The sequence below is a fragment of the Simochromis diagramma genome, unplaced genomic scaffold, assembly GCF_900408965.1.
Source record: "Simochromis diagramma unplaced genomic scaffold, fSimDia1.1 OVJJ01000321.1, whole genome shotgun sequence".
NCBI lineage: Eukaryota > Metazoa > Chordata > Actinopteri > Cichliformes > Cichlidae > Simochromis > Simochromis diagramma.
In genome coordinates, this window is record NW_024386772.1 from 13,017,218 (window position 1) to 13,034,178 (window position 16,961).

At 42.0% G+C, this 16,961-nt stretch overlaps 2 protein-coding genes across 2 annotated transcripts in view; both read right to left on the minus strand.

The window, feature by feature from the left end:
- Positions 1-126: 126 nt before the first annotated feature.
- LOC120745280 (glycerophosphodiester phosphodiesterase 1-like) lies at positions 127-6,276 on the minus strand. Its single transcript, XM_040050008.1, has 6 exons — positions 5,762-6,276; positions 5,039-5,214; positions 4,056-4,161; positions 3,773-3,865; positions 3,238-3,449; positions 127-3,009 (listed from the first exon to the last, which is right to left on the minus strand). The coding sequence occupies exons 1-6, from the start codon at positions 6,026-6,028 to the stop codon at positions 2,862-2,864; spliced, it is 1,002 nt and encodes a 333-aa protein (XP_039905942.1). The 5' UTR covers positions 6,029-6,276; the 3' UTR covers positions 127-2,861.
- A 39-nt stretch (positions 6,277-6,315) lies between these two features.
- Positions 6,316-16,961, minus strand: part of LOC120745262 (dynein assembly factor 5, axonemal) — a 29,145-nt gene continuing 18,499 nt past the window's right edge. The window contains exons 10-13 of the mRNA XM_040049984.1: positions 14,103-14,253; positions 12,656-12,812; positions 12,211-12,402; positions 6,316-6,905 (exon numbers count right to left, since the gene is read on the minus strand). Of these exons, the coding sequence (XP_039905918.1) occupies positions 6,751-6,905; positions 12,211-12,402; positions 12,656-12,812; positions 14,103-14,253 (655 nt within the window). The 3' untranslated portion in view covers positions 6,316-6,750. The remainder of the gene's footprint in view (positions 6,906-12,210; positions 12,403-12,655; positions 12,813-14,102; positions 14,254-16,961) is intronic.

A 16,961-nucleotide genomic window follows, 5' to 3' on the forward strand; every position in this document is an offset into this window, starting at 1 on the left:
AGGTGTAATGAAGCTTGTTTCACTAATTTGCCTCAGGTGAGAGCGAAAAGGCAGGATGATTTCACGTTATCGCGATGATTCGGCCTCAGTGTGACGAATAAGACACTAAAATCGGGTCAGATGAGTGACGTGTATGTGCTTCAACGAGCAGCAAATGCGCCAACGATGTCTGTGTTTACAGTACACACAGGTGAGCACAGGTGCACCAACAGTAACACATCTGTGGGAGCTCTCCCCCAGTTCAATTCTGAGGCTCAAAAAGTTAATTTTGTGCGTTGGTCTGATATTGTTTGCAGCATTTCGCACCATTAGTGCGTCAATTCATGATTGAAATCTCTTTATTTGAGTCCTGGTTCTCAGTCAGAGTGTAACCAGGTCGATCCCAAGCCCGGGCGGGAGTTCTCGATACCAAGGCCCCTTTTTGTTTCTTCTGTAACCTTTTAAGGGGAAAAAACTTCCAAATCTTTGGATGTCTGTATCTCAGATGTGTTGTAGTTAAAGACAAAACAAATACTGCTGTTTTTGATATATATTTTTTTACTTATCTTTACACGAGCACAACTCAAGTGTTCATTAAGAAAGTAAGAAAGCAAACTTTGACCCTGTAAATGAAACTATTAGCAGCAGTTGGACACAGAAACACACCTGAAACATCAGAGGAATAAATATAATGAGTTACAGTAATGAATGAGATGTTCTGCGTGTGTCACCTCGCATGATTCATGACCCACTTTTTCTCAGATTAAACAAAACCCTCTTTTATTGACACACGCATTAAAACAATATAGAAATATTTGAGCTGGTGCTTCTGCTTGCACTTTTGAAGCGTACAATTAACCCATATGATCACTGTCTTACATGCAGCACAGTTTCTTGTGTTTTTGTGCAGCTGCAGGATTAAATAAACATCACATAGCAGTGACATGAGATCTTTTACCATTATGACAATGTCATCATGACAAGCAGTAAATATGATGCCTAAATGTTATGTAACCACTATATACATACATTGTTGTCTCTTTAAAGGTGCAGTAAAACCTGTGGAAGATCAGCAGCACAGCAGGTAGAGAAAATGCTTATCCCTGGTCCAGGTGAGGTGGAGGTGTTACTGCCGGCAGTAGAATAAAGGTGACAAGTCTGCAGATGTTCCTTCATGGTGTAGCATATTTGTATAGCTTGTGTGCCAGCTACAGGTAACTAGAAGAAGAGTCAGATTTTACTGGAAGTTTTCAAAAGGTGGTCTTGAGCAATAGTTCTTTGGGCTTTCTGAAGGTCTTTCAAAGTTTTTGTTTGGACTTTGGCTGCTTTTTCACTCATTTTCAGTCCAGTCCTTGTACCTGATCATTTTCAGGGGAATAATTTCGGTTTGTTTGTTTTTGTTAAGGGACTTAACACTTGACCTATGAATAATTCCTATTGTATGTGTATGTGTCTACACATAATAGACAACTTTGCAAAGAACCCATTTGAAATTGTGTGTTTAGGCACTTTGTTTCTAGCAGATATAAAATAGTATTTTTGCACCAACAAGGTGATTCCCAAACAGCCAAAAACTGAAAAATCCCAGCATGGTGTGCAGCCGGTCCTTACAGCATTTGAGGAAGCTGGACAAGTGCAGGATAAAAGAAGATGTAGTAGTTTCTAAAAACTATATATATCTACAGCATCTGCAGATATATATATGAGCAGGAACAGTACATGAACAGTATGTGAAAGTCATCTTCTTAAGACATAGGAAAGAAAATTCAGGTTTGATACAGAACCTGAGAGATGCATCTGAACCTTCAGTTGAGCCGTCTGCTGTTCACTGAACGCTCATCAGAAATGGTCTCGGTGGAAGGACGGCGGTCACGGAGCCATTCGTAAGGAAGGGAAAAGAGGAGAAAAGGCTGAGGTATGCTGAACTATACAAGAACTGGACTGAATGATGTGGACAGCATGACAATGATCCCCAACACACTCCCAATGCAGTAAAAACAACACGGATAACATACAATAGGAAACTGTCGGTCATGGATTGGCCTCTGCAGAGCTCGAGCCTCAACTTTACTGAAGCGTCTTGACACAAAAGGCAGAAACATCCAAAGAAGAGCTTTGAATGTCCTTCTAGAAGCCTGGGAACTACTCCTGAAGATTACTCGAAGATATATAAAGAAACAAGTGTTAGCTCAAGACTTCTGCACAGCACTGTAAACCGGTGTGTTTCTGTGGAACTGGTTGCCATCACAGAATTAGCTAGCACCAAACTTCTAGCTTTATTCCATTTTATAATTTATCTTTCAGTATTATCAACACTCTCACTTTATTATATAGGATTTTTAGGATTATTAAAAGGAAAAATGACGTGTGTTGCTATTCTTTAAAAATAAACTGCACTGGTTATGAATCTGGCTGATCTCCACCTAAAAGTCAGCTCCTCGTGAGGCGCTGCAGCACTTCAGTCGTGACCACTCGTTCTTGTGCCTCTTTGATTTCACTACACACCATGCACGCTCATCATTTTTGCAGCACCGAGCAGGTTTTGAGCTGTGACTGTTCCCATCCCAGGCTGACACTGTTCACTCTGAGGTGTACTGTAATGTCCTGAGATTTCTGAGGGAATTCAAGTTGAAGGGTCACCATTTTGACACAGAGATTTATGGAAGAGCAAGAGGACTTCCTAAGGAGGCTGCCTTGAAGGGGAGATTAACCACTTTAAATCGGGTATGGTTTTTATTTACTTGTACGCAGGAGTAGAAATGAATGATTGCACTTCTTAATTATACCCTTTGTCAAACCAACGAGTTTCTAAGATCTAATTTGGTTATATTGAGAACCTGTAAGTCTGGAAGATTTCTGTGTGTGTGGCTGTGTGGTATCGCTCAATAATGAGGATCACAGTCCTCCAGCAGACTGTCAGTCATGTAGCTGATCTTCAGCAGGTTTTGGTAGTACTCCTTCTCCACAGCAGTGTTAACAGTCCAGCCCACCACCTCCACTCCTCGCTCTGCCCAATACTGAACATAGTCCCTGATTGAAAGGAAAGAGAACAAACTCAATTGTGCAATTCTCACGCAGCAAAAATATTTCAAAAATCGAGAGGTGGCTCGAGACTTTTGCACAGTACTTTTAAACACTAATTATGAAGTTAATCATTTATGAGTAACAGATGAATCAAAACCACCTTCCTGTTGGTCACCGTTGGTCTGCAACAACACAGTCTACTGCAAAATAAACTACCTGTCAACTCTCAATTACCGTGAGATGAAGTCTTTCTGCACAAGAATGGCAGAGATCCCACAAAGTTTCCACAGTACGCGATGGTGGGCCCAGTCCAACAAGACGTCCAGAACACCGGTCCACAACTGGCTCCACGTCGACAGAGAACGAGGCGTGCCGTCTCCAAAACGGCTCAGTCTCCAGGGCCGGTGGGTGAGAGCTGTGATCACGTGGGGGTCAGTCTGACGCATCTGCGGACCAGAAGAGGACAAAGGTCAACACAGTGCAGGTTTTAGTAGTTAGTAGAGCCTTTTATTTCGTTTAAACAAATACAGTGGATTGAATTAAATCTGTACCGGTGGTGAGCAAGAAAGTCTTGGGTGATAAATCTCAGCAGGGCCCATCACTGCCACACAAAATGACATCACTGCCTCCATAAAACTGAGAGGCTGATTACGAGAAGCTGAAATCACTCACAGAATTCCTCCTCCTAAACATTATCCTAAACCGTTATGATTGGTGTTGTTTTTGACTGATTTTCATGATTAGTGTAATTCAGGAGTTTTTGAATTACCTTGTAGATGACTTTGGGTTCAAAGGAGGAAACGACGCTGGAGTTGTAAAGCTCCGGGAACTTCTTAAACATGTTATGAAGCACTGATACAGCCTGTAAAGCAGGGGAATGAACAACACAAGTACTATAACTGTGCGGTAACGTCAGTCTCTTTCTTTTTTTATTACAATCATTGCATTAGTTCAGCTAGCGTGTAGTTTTTCTCTTTTCTTCGAGAGCCTTGTATGTATGTTGAGTAATGTATCCATAAGCCTGTTAGGTTAGCGCTTAGTGTATGTAGTACCATATCAGGTTGACCTTTGACATCAAAGAAGATGGTCAGCTGGTGCCTGATGCATTCCTCCACAGCTTCCTGCAGAGTTGGAACCTTCTCTACATTAAATCTGTCCCTGCAAATTAAAAGAAACCATTGGAAAACTGACATAACTCCCTGTTCTTACTGGATACTGGTCTATGAACTACATCTGTATAAAGCTGGTGGTCAGAAGTTTGCATCAACTCATTTATGCTTACAATGAGCATAAATGTCTCATTGTAAGCATAAATATATATATTTCTTTGAGCTGTTCTTTTTCCAGGATGATTTCACATTACACATCTTTAATGACTTTGAAAGCAAGAAGTGGGTGCACAAGTTTGAATTTATTTTGGATTTTCTCTAATCCACACACGGTCAAAAGTATAGATACACACCCACTAATATTTGGTTAAATGTTCCCAGTAAGTTGCACCTCAAACAGATGCCTTTGGTAGCCATAAACAAGTTTCTTGCTTCTAACTCAAACTGGATATTTGACCACTCCTCTTGACTGAATTGACAATCTACAAGTATAACTGGCAGCAAAAGAGCCCCAGAGCTTGATGCTACCACCACCATGCCTGAAATTTGGTATAGTGTTCTCAGGTTTGCAACCACAAGACGTTTGACTCATCCGTGTGGAAAGACGCGAGAATAAAGGTGTCATTTTTGGAGCATGATGAGTGTATGTAAGGTTTTTGACCACAACTGTGTACATTCCATTAGTTTTATTCTACATCTATGAAAAGAGATGCACTATTAAATCATTTTGTTGAAAAATACACATATAGACAAAAATAAGGAGGAAAAAAAGACAAAAAGAGAACCAAAGTTTCTGCATTTCTAAAACTGTGAACTTTTGGTGAAACACACTTCTAAGACTCCACATTGAGCAGCTTGTTCACAAACACTTTCCTCTTTTTAATTAGCCTAAACACGCTTGAATCACTGATCAATAGGCAGCCTACTTCATCCTGTGGTGAGCAGCAGCATTGAGTCTCCTGAGCTGAACAAACTGAAGTTTGCTGATTGGTCCAGACCCATTGGTGGTTCGGTCCACGGTCTCATCGTGCATCAGGACTGGGACTCCGTCGGCTGTGAAACTCAGGTCCAGTTCCACTCCGGTGGCCCCGTTCCTACTAGCCTAGAGCAGATGTAATGGGACAGAGAGATACTGCGTGAACCAATGTATGATTATATACATGGATGGATGAATTCTGCTGTCCAGAAGACAGATACGATTTTATCTTCTTTATATTTTTGTCTGTGGCTCATTGCTTCATACTCGTAAAAAGCTGAAAACCAGCCTGTTGAAATAAAAGAAGCATCTCATCCAGAGGTTTAGGCATCTGGATAGATGCTAGGAAGAGAAGGCATTGTGAGATGGAGAGCAGATCTTCATCATAAAGATGGCATCAGATTAAACACCACACGAGCAGAATCAGGTGCAAGATGAGTCTGACCTACTTCCACTTATTTCTAACCCCCCCCAAAAGCAGGTGAAAAACACCAAGAAAACCTGCTTTTACTGCAAAAGTTACAGCGACAGCATGTCTCAGCAATGGCTTTTAACCCAAGGGGCTGTTATTCCAGATAACACCATAATTAAATGTCCCTGCACCTGTCATTTGCTGCAGGTAGATAAGAGACAAGAGGCCTGTGGTTATAAATCAGAGCACTACAGCTCTCACCTCTCTGATCGCTGCCAAGGTGTTCTCCGGAGCGTCGTGGCTTCCTCCGCGGTGCGCCACCACCGGGACGCCGCCGCCTGAGGAGAGAGCGCCGGGCCGCAGGACTCGAGCGGCCCGGTCCGCCGGCACCGGAGGGAAGCGGAACATCACCATGAAGATGTAGAGAAACGCGGTGAGGAGGGTGGCCCAAGTGGCGCTTCTAGTTACCAATACAACCAGCAGAAACACCACCGAGAAATACACCACCTCATCTCCGATCTGCAGCATGGTGAAAGAACACAGGACGGGATGTTTGTGTCACGGCCGGCTGGGTGGATGCAAAAGTCGCTGTTTAGACACGGCATGGATGGAGCTCTGCTATCAGTACGCGGGTGGCTACATGTTGGAGGCAGATCTCAAATAGATGAGCGAGCAGATTGTGAAAAGGATGGATACAGGAGCGCTGCTCTTATCAGTGTGGTGCTGCAGAAATCTATAATGTCCTATTTAAAGAATCAGATTTCATGAAATATAACCTGGATTTAAACATCCAATCAAGTCGGTTTGGACAAATATAAGAAAAGCTTGTGTGCTTTTATTTTGAAGGCAAAAATCACATGACCAGCTCCTCTGACTGGTTTAGTACAAACAGGATATGCACAAACAATCAAACATACACCATTTTGAAAACATTTTTCTTAAAATCAAACATTAGAGCCAAAGGAGTGCAGCCGAGGAATGAATGCAGAACACAGCAAATTAAGGAGACACTGTACATGAATAAAAAGAAATTATTAAAAAATCTTTTCTTTTTTTTAAAAGAAAATTTAGTCATAAAACTCATAGTAGTTTAGAACAATGGTGAGGTAATGAACAGGTCTTGGAAATGTTTTCTACTCTTGCTAAAAAAACCAAACAAAAACAGTTAAATAGAATTCAAAGAACAGAAAGTGAACACTTTTTTCACAGTTAAGGCACAAACATCTGTCTCTGTTTCTCCGTGTGCAGCGTCACTCCGTGCAGCTTGCTGTGAACTCTGTGGGCAGTGAGCTGATGTGCTGGAGCAGCTGATCGCAGTAGACAGGACTTCGCTGTTTGTCCCGGACAGCCTCCACCTCCTCCTTCAGAAGTGCAGGGTGCACCGAGCTGCTTTTCTTCAGAATTTCTGTGCGCGCGCGCACACACACACACACACACACACACACACACACACACACACACACACACACACACACACACACACACACACACACACACACAGAGAGAGAGAGAGAGAGAGAAACAAATTCAGAAAGACAGCACACATAAAAGTCAGCATTCTGGATTTGAGCTGAACATCAAATACTTAAAAATTTGGGCCCAAAAATAAACATCTCCCATGATCTTCAATTCCACTCTACACTAAATAACAACAGCGAGCTGATGCTGTCACTCAGTGACAATTGGCACGCTGTACTTCTCCTAAAGTGCCTCCTCATATTTATCTGTGAACATAAAAATAACTCAGTTTAAAGCTTTAACTACTGGCTGGATGTGTTTTTAAAAGCACTCTGGCTCATCAAGATGCTGCACATCTCACACAAATTGCAGCTAAGGTTTCCTTCCAGCATTTTTCCTGCCAGGAAGAAATTCTGACATTCCCACCCCAAAACGTTTTAGCCAGACCCAAAGCAAAATCTCTTTCCCCCATTCAACTTATAATAAGCTATTTTTAAAAAACCTTTTATGCTTAGGCTGTTTACAAAATCATAATGCACATTTTTGTTCAATAAATAGTCATAAAAAAGAAAGAAATGCACAGATTTCTGTCAAACAAGGTAACAGATTGATGATGTGCAGTTTTTTTTTTTCCGTTTTGTTTTTGCACTTCAAGTTTTTGCAGTAAAGAGTAGACAAGAAAGAGTCGGAGAAGATACTTAGCAACGGACTGCAGGTTGGATTTGATCCCTGGATGCTGTACAGCCATAGGGATTTTCAACCAGTGAGCTAAACTAGCACGCACTGATGCGCAGTTTTAATCTGAAAATTTTCATGGTCTTCCAGATCTCGTTTTCCATAGTCCCCTTAATTTAACAACAACAACAACAACAATAATAATAATAACAATAATAATAATAATAATAATAATATTTTAGCTAATAAAGGTGGGCGAGGCACTGTTTTTATAGCTTTACAGGCTTTCCTTATTTTATAGGCAAGCAAAGGCTGTAAGTTGACCTTTGAGCTCCAGGTGGATGCCGTCTGTAGAACAACCCAACCACGCATGCACTTTAACTACAAGCTCTGTGGTTTCCACGTCAACAGCACTTTTATGAGTTTTATTGAATTTGTTCTCACGTTCTCTTTTATCAGCTGGAACGCTCACTAAACCTAAACCCCCCCCCCCAAAAAAACCAGCAACAGTGTAGCAAAATTGCAGGTGTGACCCTGAATCATCTTCATAACCTGTACAAGGCAAGGACAGGCCCAGCCTATCCTGGATGACTCTAGCCACCCTTTCTCAGAGAAGTTTGCCATTAGTCTTTTGAATAGCACGCTATGCTCTTAATGCTTTTATTGTATATTTATTGCATTTTGCTTGTTGATTATGTGTTTTTTGCTGACTGTACATCAAATGACCCTTTTGGAGATAATACAGACCTCCATGACAGGTTAAAATCAGCTTTTTTAAACATTCTTAGTCGCTTAAAGGACTAAGCACACCAGCAGGTGGCAGTGATCAACTATATTATAGATGCCAAGTGTGCAGATCCTGCAAAAAAAAAAAAAAAAAAAAAAATCCACCAGGAGGCGATAAGTCACTGTTAAAATCCTCTCCTCCATTGCTCCCACACGCTGTGCTGATTTTCCAGGTATATTGAATTACTTCTATTGCTGTCCCAGTGGGTAAACACTCCACAAACAACAATGCAAAAGCGCTGTTTCAGTGGTGACAGAATATCACTCTGGATGAGTTATTGCATGTAAGCTAATCATTTGATACCCACCTTTGTTCTTCAAGGGGATTGAGGGGATTCTTAGCTTTTGTGTGTCCTGTACTCAGTTGGGATGGATGTGGTGGGGAGAGGCGGGACTTTGAATTAAAAGAGAACAATGATGGCTTGTGAGAAGCAAGTTACGCCCGTGCCAGCAGTGACAGAAGGAGGGATGGGAGTGTTGTCCATCATTCTGTCAGGACATGCTGCAGACATCAAGACAATTCGCAGATATGCGTTTGAAATACAAGAAGCGTAAGAATGGGATCAGCTATTAAAGGAAGAAATAGAGAGAGATGGAGGGAAAGACAGAGGGTGGGAAAAAGAAAGCTTCAAACAGAGCCATACATGAGAGGGAGGAATGCTTCCACAAGGATATGGGCTGGTTATGGGTGCTGTCAGATATAGATCACTCAGCGAGACGCGAGGTCGTGTATTCCACAAAGAGTCTCTGAGCACAGTTTGAAGAGCCCGACTCACAACCATATATTTAAACTGTTTGAGGCACATCTGCTGAAAAGAATACGTTCTAATGCTCTTGTGTCATTTATTTCAGCAGTTCTAAAACACTTTGGAGCCTCTTGGAAATTTGAGAAATTTCCAAAAACTGTAACATCATTTAGGTACCATTCAAACTATTGGTATTCCAAACCCTTTCAGCCTAAATGCTTCAGACACACGTGACACAATTTTACACAATTGTATCAGAAAATAAATCTGGGTTGAAAAGATAACATGCGTGAAGGTGGAATATGTTTATTTTGTTTGTGTAAATGTCCCTCATTTTTTCCATTTATAACAGCAATGTGCAAAAGTCCTGAGCCACCCCTCATTTCTTCAAATTTTGCTTCCAAGGAGCCAGTGTTGTGTCTATAAATAACACACAATTTTAAATTGTATCTTAAGGGAATTTTTTTTACTGGCAGCCTGTTGCAAAACAGATAATTTGTTACCATTTCTTTAGTTGAATACATGAAAAATACCAACGATAATGCAGTTTGCCAAAAAGCATTTTTGCATCAACAAGGTGTTTTTACAAAGCGCTATTAGCCAAAAACTCCCTAGATTTCGGCACTAGTGTGCATTGTGTCCTTAATAAATTTGAGGAAACTGGCCAAGTGGAGGACAAAAGAAGATGTAATAAGTCTTAAAAAAATATCCAGCACAGACCTGACACAGGACCTGAGTGGTGCCTCTGGACCTTTGGTTGAGCCCAGTGGTGTTGGGTGAACCATCGGAAAAACTGGAATTATGCGTTTGTACAATCGATTTTGACCCATCATGTATAGAAAACGTGATTGGCTACAGCTTCCTTTTTCAGCATAAAAATGATCCCTAATACTGTGCCAATGTGGTAAATGAATACTTGAATTGAAAAGAAAAAAAAAAAACCCCACACAATGAAACAAAACTATCACTGTACTTTTTGGCATCAACGATGGATGACCCCAGTGTGTGAGTCACTGGTTTCAGCTGAAATAACTAAACTAGATATTTAAACTTTTAAATATCAATTAAAAAAAAAATCTATTGTCTGTCACAGTATGTTGACCTAAAATCAGCCAATAATGTTAAAAAAAGAGGGCTGATGCTTTTTTATACATTGAAAAGACCAGCAGTTGATTACAAATTTCATTCAAACAGTCTTTTTTGGTAGTTGTGAGTGCTGCATCAGAGTCTCATGGCCAAGGAAAATGTAGGAACACTTCACCCAGTGTGACTCATCTATCACACAGAGATCTAAGACACGGAGTAAAGACTTAACAGGCTTTGGCTATGCAGGTACTAACTGCTAGCAGAATAAACTCAACAGTGATGTGGGACTTTTCATGGGATTTGTTGCCAATGCGTGCCATTGTGTGAGATACGCAACTGTTTCGTGTCCTGGATAAGTTGAGACAGTAACCACATCCTCAATTATTCATTTCATGATTAAACTGAAACAAACAGAATCAAGGCCATGGACATCTTTCTCTCAGTTTTAAAGAAAGTGAGCAAGATCCAGGCCAGCGCTCTTCCTAATGCTCCACCTCCACAAGTGCGGCTAAACGAACGTCCTAGCCTTGCCAGGAGGAATCCCATTATTTTTTCCACCCACCAAGGAGATCCTTAAAAAAATAAATACAACACAGAAACTGCTCTCAATAAAAAAAAGAAAAGAAAAAACACTGAATGTGGGTGTGCATATAGTAAGTCTCCATCACAGAAACAAACAGTGTCTTTGTAAAGTCCTCTTAAGTGTGAGGCTTCATGGTATTGAGGCTTCTGCGGCATCTGGCGAGTATGAAAATGCTTCTTTTTTAAACTCAGAGAGAGAGAAAGAAAGAGAGGTCCCTTAGCGAGGCCTCCCTCTCGCTCATCACTGGCAAAGGCATCACCACTCACCTGCGTCCTGTCAGAAGCAATGACAGCTAACATCCATATGAGAGTGGGAGGGAGTGCAAGTCCAGAGGAGCAGAGGCTTGGTTAGACAGTTCAGGAGGGAAAAAAATGTGCTCAGACTTTCCACTGATACGTAAATAAAACACAGCCGTGAAGCCACTGTGGACAACAGAGGGCACGAGGAGGAGGAAGAGAGAATGACAGATAAAAGATGAAGGGATTAAGTGGGATGTGAGGGCAGATGTGAAAAGGTGGCGAGGGGCAGAGTGGTCTGAATGTGGTTTTCATTTCGTGGGAGCGTTGAGAAGAGAGATCCTGAGCAGAGAGGCAAACCACACACACAAACACGCACACACTCCTGTGCGTGTAGGAGGGAGTTAATATACAGACATTAAAGCTCACATATTTAACCTGTGAAATGAACATCTTAGGTGGGGAGGTCTTTATCTGCAACCCCTGAAGCCCAAGAAAAGCCCAGCTCTTAATGGTCTTAAAATACTTTGACAGGGGAAATTGCACATGCTGCTTCTGGTGATAAACTGTGTGGAAAAGAGGGATAATGGTAAGCTTTGGAAAAAGGGAGCAGAGGGTACACTGGCCGACTGCCAGTAGCACAGTCTAACGTTTGATAGAAGACACCCCAAATTCCTCTCATCCCTGTCTGAGTGTTTTGGACACAGGGGGCTGATCTGCAGAGCGTCACACCTAAACTCTGCTTTCACCACTGCCTCACACTCACCATCAGATTTCTCAGATAATCAAGATCGTAAGATCCGTCGCACATCATCTGAAACCAAACAGCGCACACGCAACTTGAGAACGGTGCGCTTAATGTATCCCAATGAGTTTTAGTTACAGTCTTGCACTATTCTCACAGCATCAGGGACTGTTGATGTCAAGGAAAAAAATAAGCTGTACGAGAGTTTGTCATTGTACGTCAAGAGTTATGGTTTGGATTAAGAGTGCAGACCCAGAAGGAGCTACAGCACATTTCGTTAGCAGTAAAACGTCAAATTTAAATATTTTTTATTTGTTTTAAAAAGCAGGTTGAGGGCATGTTTGCGTCCTGCTATCAACACTCTATCCTCGTCTCTAAACCCCACCCAGTCTTACCGAGCACTTGGTCCTGCACTGAACTGTCAGGGTCATCCAGGTGCAGGAGCAGCTGCTGAAAGAGAAGCTGCAGATGAGCACCGCAGAGCACAGGGTTGTAGTCTTTGGTTAGGCTGGAAAACCACAGCCCCACAGCCTGCAGGGCCACACCGCGCACCTCCTCGCTGCTATCATCCAGACGCTTCAGAAGCTCTGTGGTAATAAATAAATAAATAAATAAATAAATAAATGTTTTTGACTACATCAGGTTTATAATGAAAAATGTCAGGTACTGACAGGTACTAGAAAGAAAGAACATATTTCCCCCATACTGGCTTCTTCCAGGCTCTTTACCTTACAATTTAAAACGCCTTAAGGCAACAGTTTTGGTGCAATATAAATAAAAATGACTTGAATCGAGCCTGAACTGCATTCACACAAAATGACAGTGCACACTGTGACTTACCGGGGTAAATCTTATTGAGAGCCTCGTGGTGCAAACTGGTTCCTGTGAGTCTGAGTATGGCACACAGACAGCGACAAGCCAACAGTCGGCTCATCTGAGAGTCCTCCTCCAGGGCCGACAACACCAGGGGATGCATCCTCTCCTCCAGACTGATCAGCTGCGTACAGAACGGGCAGGGGGTCAAACTACATCGTTTCTAAAATGCAAGCCAACCAAGAAAGAAATTCTATCTCTACATAAGATGTCAAAGCCATTTTCATTTAGGGGTCAGTCAGCACCACATGAGGTTTTATTTGCTTAAATTGCGAAACATCAACCTGAAGTATAGCATTTACAGGTTTGGATGAGTTCACAATCACGTTGAGCTCGAGTCCAGCAGGAACTGATGTTTTAATCACACGGGCAGAGAAACAGACTGATGAACAAGGTGAGGCTCCAAGAAGTGATGGCTAAAACCTCTGTCGCCCAGTCTGTTTGCTATTGAAACCATGCAGGCGAAACAATAAAAAAAAAGTAAAAAAAAAAAAAAAGAGCAAGGAAGGGGGGGTCAAAAAGAGGAGGAAAACTTGGCAGAGAAGTGATCCGGCATTACATCAGTGACAATCTGACGGTGCCAAGTGCAACTGGAGCTGCTAATTGTTTTCACAGGGAGCAGAGAGGAAACAATGTCCTTTTAAACAAGTCGCTGTCGAGTCGCCTGTGGAAAACACACATGGCTTTCTGTTCTCGCATCGAACTGGATGTGTTGTTCAACTCAAACCCGAAATTTCTCTTTTCGAGGCTTTCTGCTCCTGCAATCGTGGACATGTACGCCTACGTTCACACCGCCCCACCCCAGATATTTGCAGCTAAAGATGTCTGAAAAGACCAGGTGCTTGAGCTAGTTTAAAATGGTCACTCTGCACGCGAGGGCAAGTACTGCCAGATGTGCGGGTGCTTGTGCGAACGCACATACTGTAAACTCGGCACATGCTCCGGCAGGCAGGTGCAAGGGCATGTTCCGGTGACAGTTCCTACATATAACAAGGGCCCAGAACAGTGGAAGCATTGTTCCTCTGGGACAAAGGTATGCGAACCTGATTGCCCCCGCGTACACCTGCTACCTGCCGTGGCCAACTCTTTCAGCCAAGGAGAGAAAGATGGCGGACAATATATTTTCCTAAAAGGCCGAGTGGGACCGTCTATTTTGATGTGAAATGGACAAAACAGAGAATCTGAAGTAAATGTCAAGCCCTGATGGATTACAGGAATGCACTACCACATCTTTTCCTTTACAGTCGATAAAAATTTTTTTTCCTGCAGATTGGAGATCAAAAGTGCTGGAGGGAGCTCACATCCGGTATGTGCCTCCAGTGCTTATGAGTCACTCTGCACAGGTGGAAACAGAAAAAACTGTGTGCATCATATTATACATGTGATGGATTTGCTGATGTCCTTCAGTAAATACCTGTCCAGGTGTGATGGCACCTCCATGCAGCACTGCCAGCAGACAGCTGAGGGCAGAGGTGCGAACGGCAGCGGCGATGCGGCCTGCGTGCCACACCAGGTTAGGAAGCAGGATATCACTCAGAAACCTCTCTGAATCGTCATGGAAACACCTGGGATGACGCACAGGAAGGGGGGGAAAAGACACGATAAGTCAGCAGGAGTACAGAGAAGACATCTGCTTTAAGTACAATACAGCAACCGGCCAGCACCAAAACATTTCTGATGATGTGCAAATGTAACATGACTGCTGCAGCATTACAGCTATACCATCAATATCATGGACAGTCCTACACTCGCTGTCATAACGCAGAAGGGGGAGGAAGGCAGCAGTGGAGAAAAAGCCTGACGCAATGACTAGAACATCTGGGTATCCTCCTTTCACTTCTCTCTGCCTCTGGCATCCATACCACAGTCTGCAATGCCCTTAACTGCAAACCAGCACTGGCCACTAGTTCTTCAGCTTATGCCACTAACCTGTCATATGCCACATGCGTTAAAGTGTTGCAACGATTCCCTGCCAGTAGAGGGGGACTGTGTGTCGCAAATACAGCAAGAATTGTGCAGCTGGATGGGCTCAGTCACCTTAACAGCTCATCACGAGTGATGCCAGAGGATGGAAAGACATATTCCCACATTACAAGGATGATGTCAAGTGGTTAGGGAAGCAAGATTTTGTGTTGTACTTACACATCTGTATGCATGCACACCCGTGCACGCAAGTGCTAGGTAATTTTGACTGTATACCTAATGGCTTTATATGTACTTGAGCAATCTCTCAGAGGTAAGTGTCACTCAGAAGACAGCACAGCAGAAAATTGGTCTCAAAGATGGGGAAGGGAACAAGTCTCCTGGGCATCATTGGACAAAGAAATCCACAGTAACATTTCAGCATACATTAAGTGGTCCAAGAGGAAAGCCGATCTACTCTGGTCTTTCTTACAAACCCCCATGGTTCCACACGTTACTCAATTACAGGTTTATTTAAATCAGATCAGAGCCTTCAGATGCAGTTGAAAAAAGGTCAAGTGGTTCATTTTCTGGCATGCTCCACATTGCACAACAACTTAAATCAATCATTAATAATGAAAAATGAAACTGAAATGATTTTAATATATATCAATTGGCACATTAACAGAAGTACACTACTGACTGTTTTCCCCCTAAATAAAATCATATGAATTTAACTAGATTTCACTCTATTTTTAATCTGTTTTTCTAGACCACACCTGCAGTCACCCTACATCCCACATTCTGAGAACCACTGGATTAAACAGAAGTGAATTTTGAATCTCATGTGATGCCAAAAGCCATCTTCAGACTGTGCTTTTGTCTGTAGTTGGTCTTATGCAGTGCACAGACCTCAAATAGATTTTGGGTCTTTCAAAATCATCATTGCACATACACAATGTGGACAACAAGATTGGACAACATCTTAATCTTGAAATCTGGTGTTTTCAGCCCTACTGCAACAAGTGTATAAAAGCAAGGTAGTCATGCAGTCTGCCTTTTCAACCATTTGTCAAAAAAAAAAAAAAAAAATAGCTTGTTTGGAAGAGCTCACTGAACTTGAGCATGGTAATGCAACTGGACGCCCCTGTAGCAACAAGTTAGTTTGTACATTTTCTTGCAGCTGAGATATTCCACAATTAAATGTAAGTTCTATCATTGCAATGTGGAAGTGTTTAGGAACCACAGGAACTCGGCCACAAAGTGGCAGACAATGTAAAGCTACAGAGCGGGGTCACTGAGTGCTGAGGAGCAGAATGTGGAAAATTCACCAACTGTCTGCTGACTCAATAACTGCAAACCTCCTCCGGCATTAACATCAGCACAAAAACTTTGCACTGGGAGCTTCATGCCATGGGCTTCCATGGCTGAGGTAGGAAGGTACCCCAGCACTTTTGCCCAAATGATGGCGTCATGGTAGAAGGTAGGGCTGTGCGATATGACCAGAATCTCATATCCCGATATAAGAATTCTATCGTCGATAACGATATAAAAATCACAAAAATGTAACATTTTCTGTAAATTCTGTGAATCTCGGGCAGCTCGTCTTGCGGGAAGTGTTTCCAGCTGCGCGTCATGTAGCTAGAGTCGAGTGTTTTAACAGATGCATGAAACTATACATTTTTAGACACAAGTTTTAATGGCCGCCGTTTTCTTTGTGAGTATTTATTACACAGCGTGCTGCGGGGAAAAGCCTGTTCTAACGTTTGAGTCTAAGGTTTATTTTTTAGCACCTGGCGGCTCTTTTTTACTTCTCATCCGTAAATAATCCGCTCTTTCACGTGATTCAGTTTATTTTGAAAAGTCTCAACAGGATCTTGAGCTTTATTGTGAAAGGTTTATGTGGAACATAAACAAGCGGACACGCGATGCTGTTGCCGTCATTGTTGCTAACGGCAACGCATAAAAACAGGCGCTTGTCCGTCTGTAGTGTGGTTATATTAAATATAAGAGAAAGAGAGAACTTTAAGAAATTAATATAGCCACTACAGTGACCATCAAAACGATGAAAAATATTGCTGTAAACAGTTTATTTTGCGACACCACGAAACAAACAATAGCATAAAATGAAACACAGACGTTTTTATATCGTCATCCGATATATATCATTATATCGAACAGCCCTAGTAGAAGGTGTATTGGAAGGTTTTTGGAATTTAGCCATATTATTATGCAATATTCATTTCAACTACTCTGTCATTTGTTTCATTCTAGAATGTGTTATTACAGGGTCACTTCTGATAAAAGCATGGCTCAGTTTATTCTTGTTTCAAGTTACTAATTTATCTGCAATCTAAAAAAAATAAATAAA

What these genes read in the sequence shown, in the direction of transcription:
- LOC120745280 (XM_040050008.1), bottom strand. Translation starts at nt 6,028, where the DNA reads ATGCTGCAGATCGGAGATGAGGTGGTGTATTTCTCGGTGGTGTTTCTG. An exon ending in CCTTGGCAGCGATCAGAGAG is followed by an intron (nt 5,215 to 5,761) that starts GTGAGAGCTGTA and finishes CATCTGCTCTAG; the next exon opens with GCTAGTAGGAACGGGGCCAC. An exon ending in TCAAAGGTCAACCTGATATG is followed by an intron (nt 3,866 to 4,055) that starts GTACTACATACA and finishes CCTGCTTTACAG; the next exon opens with GCTGTATCAGTGCTTCATAA.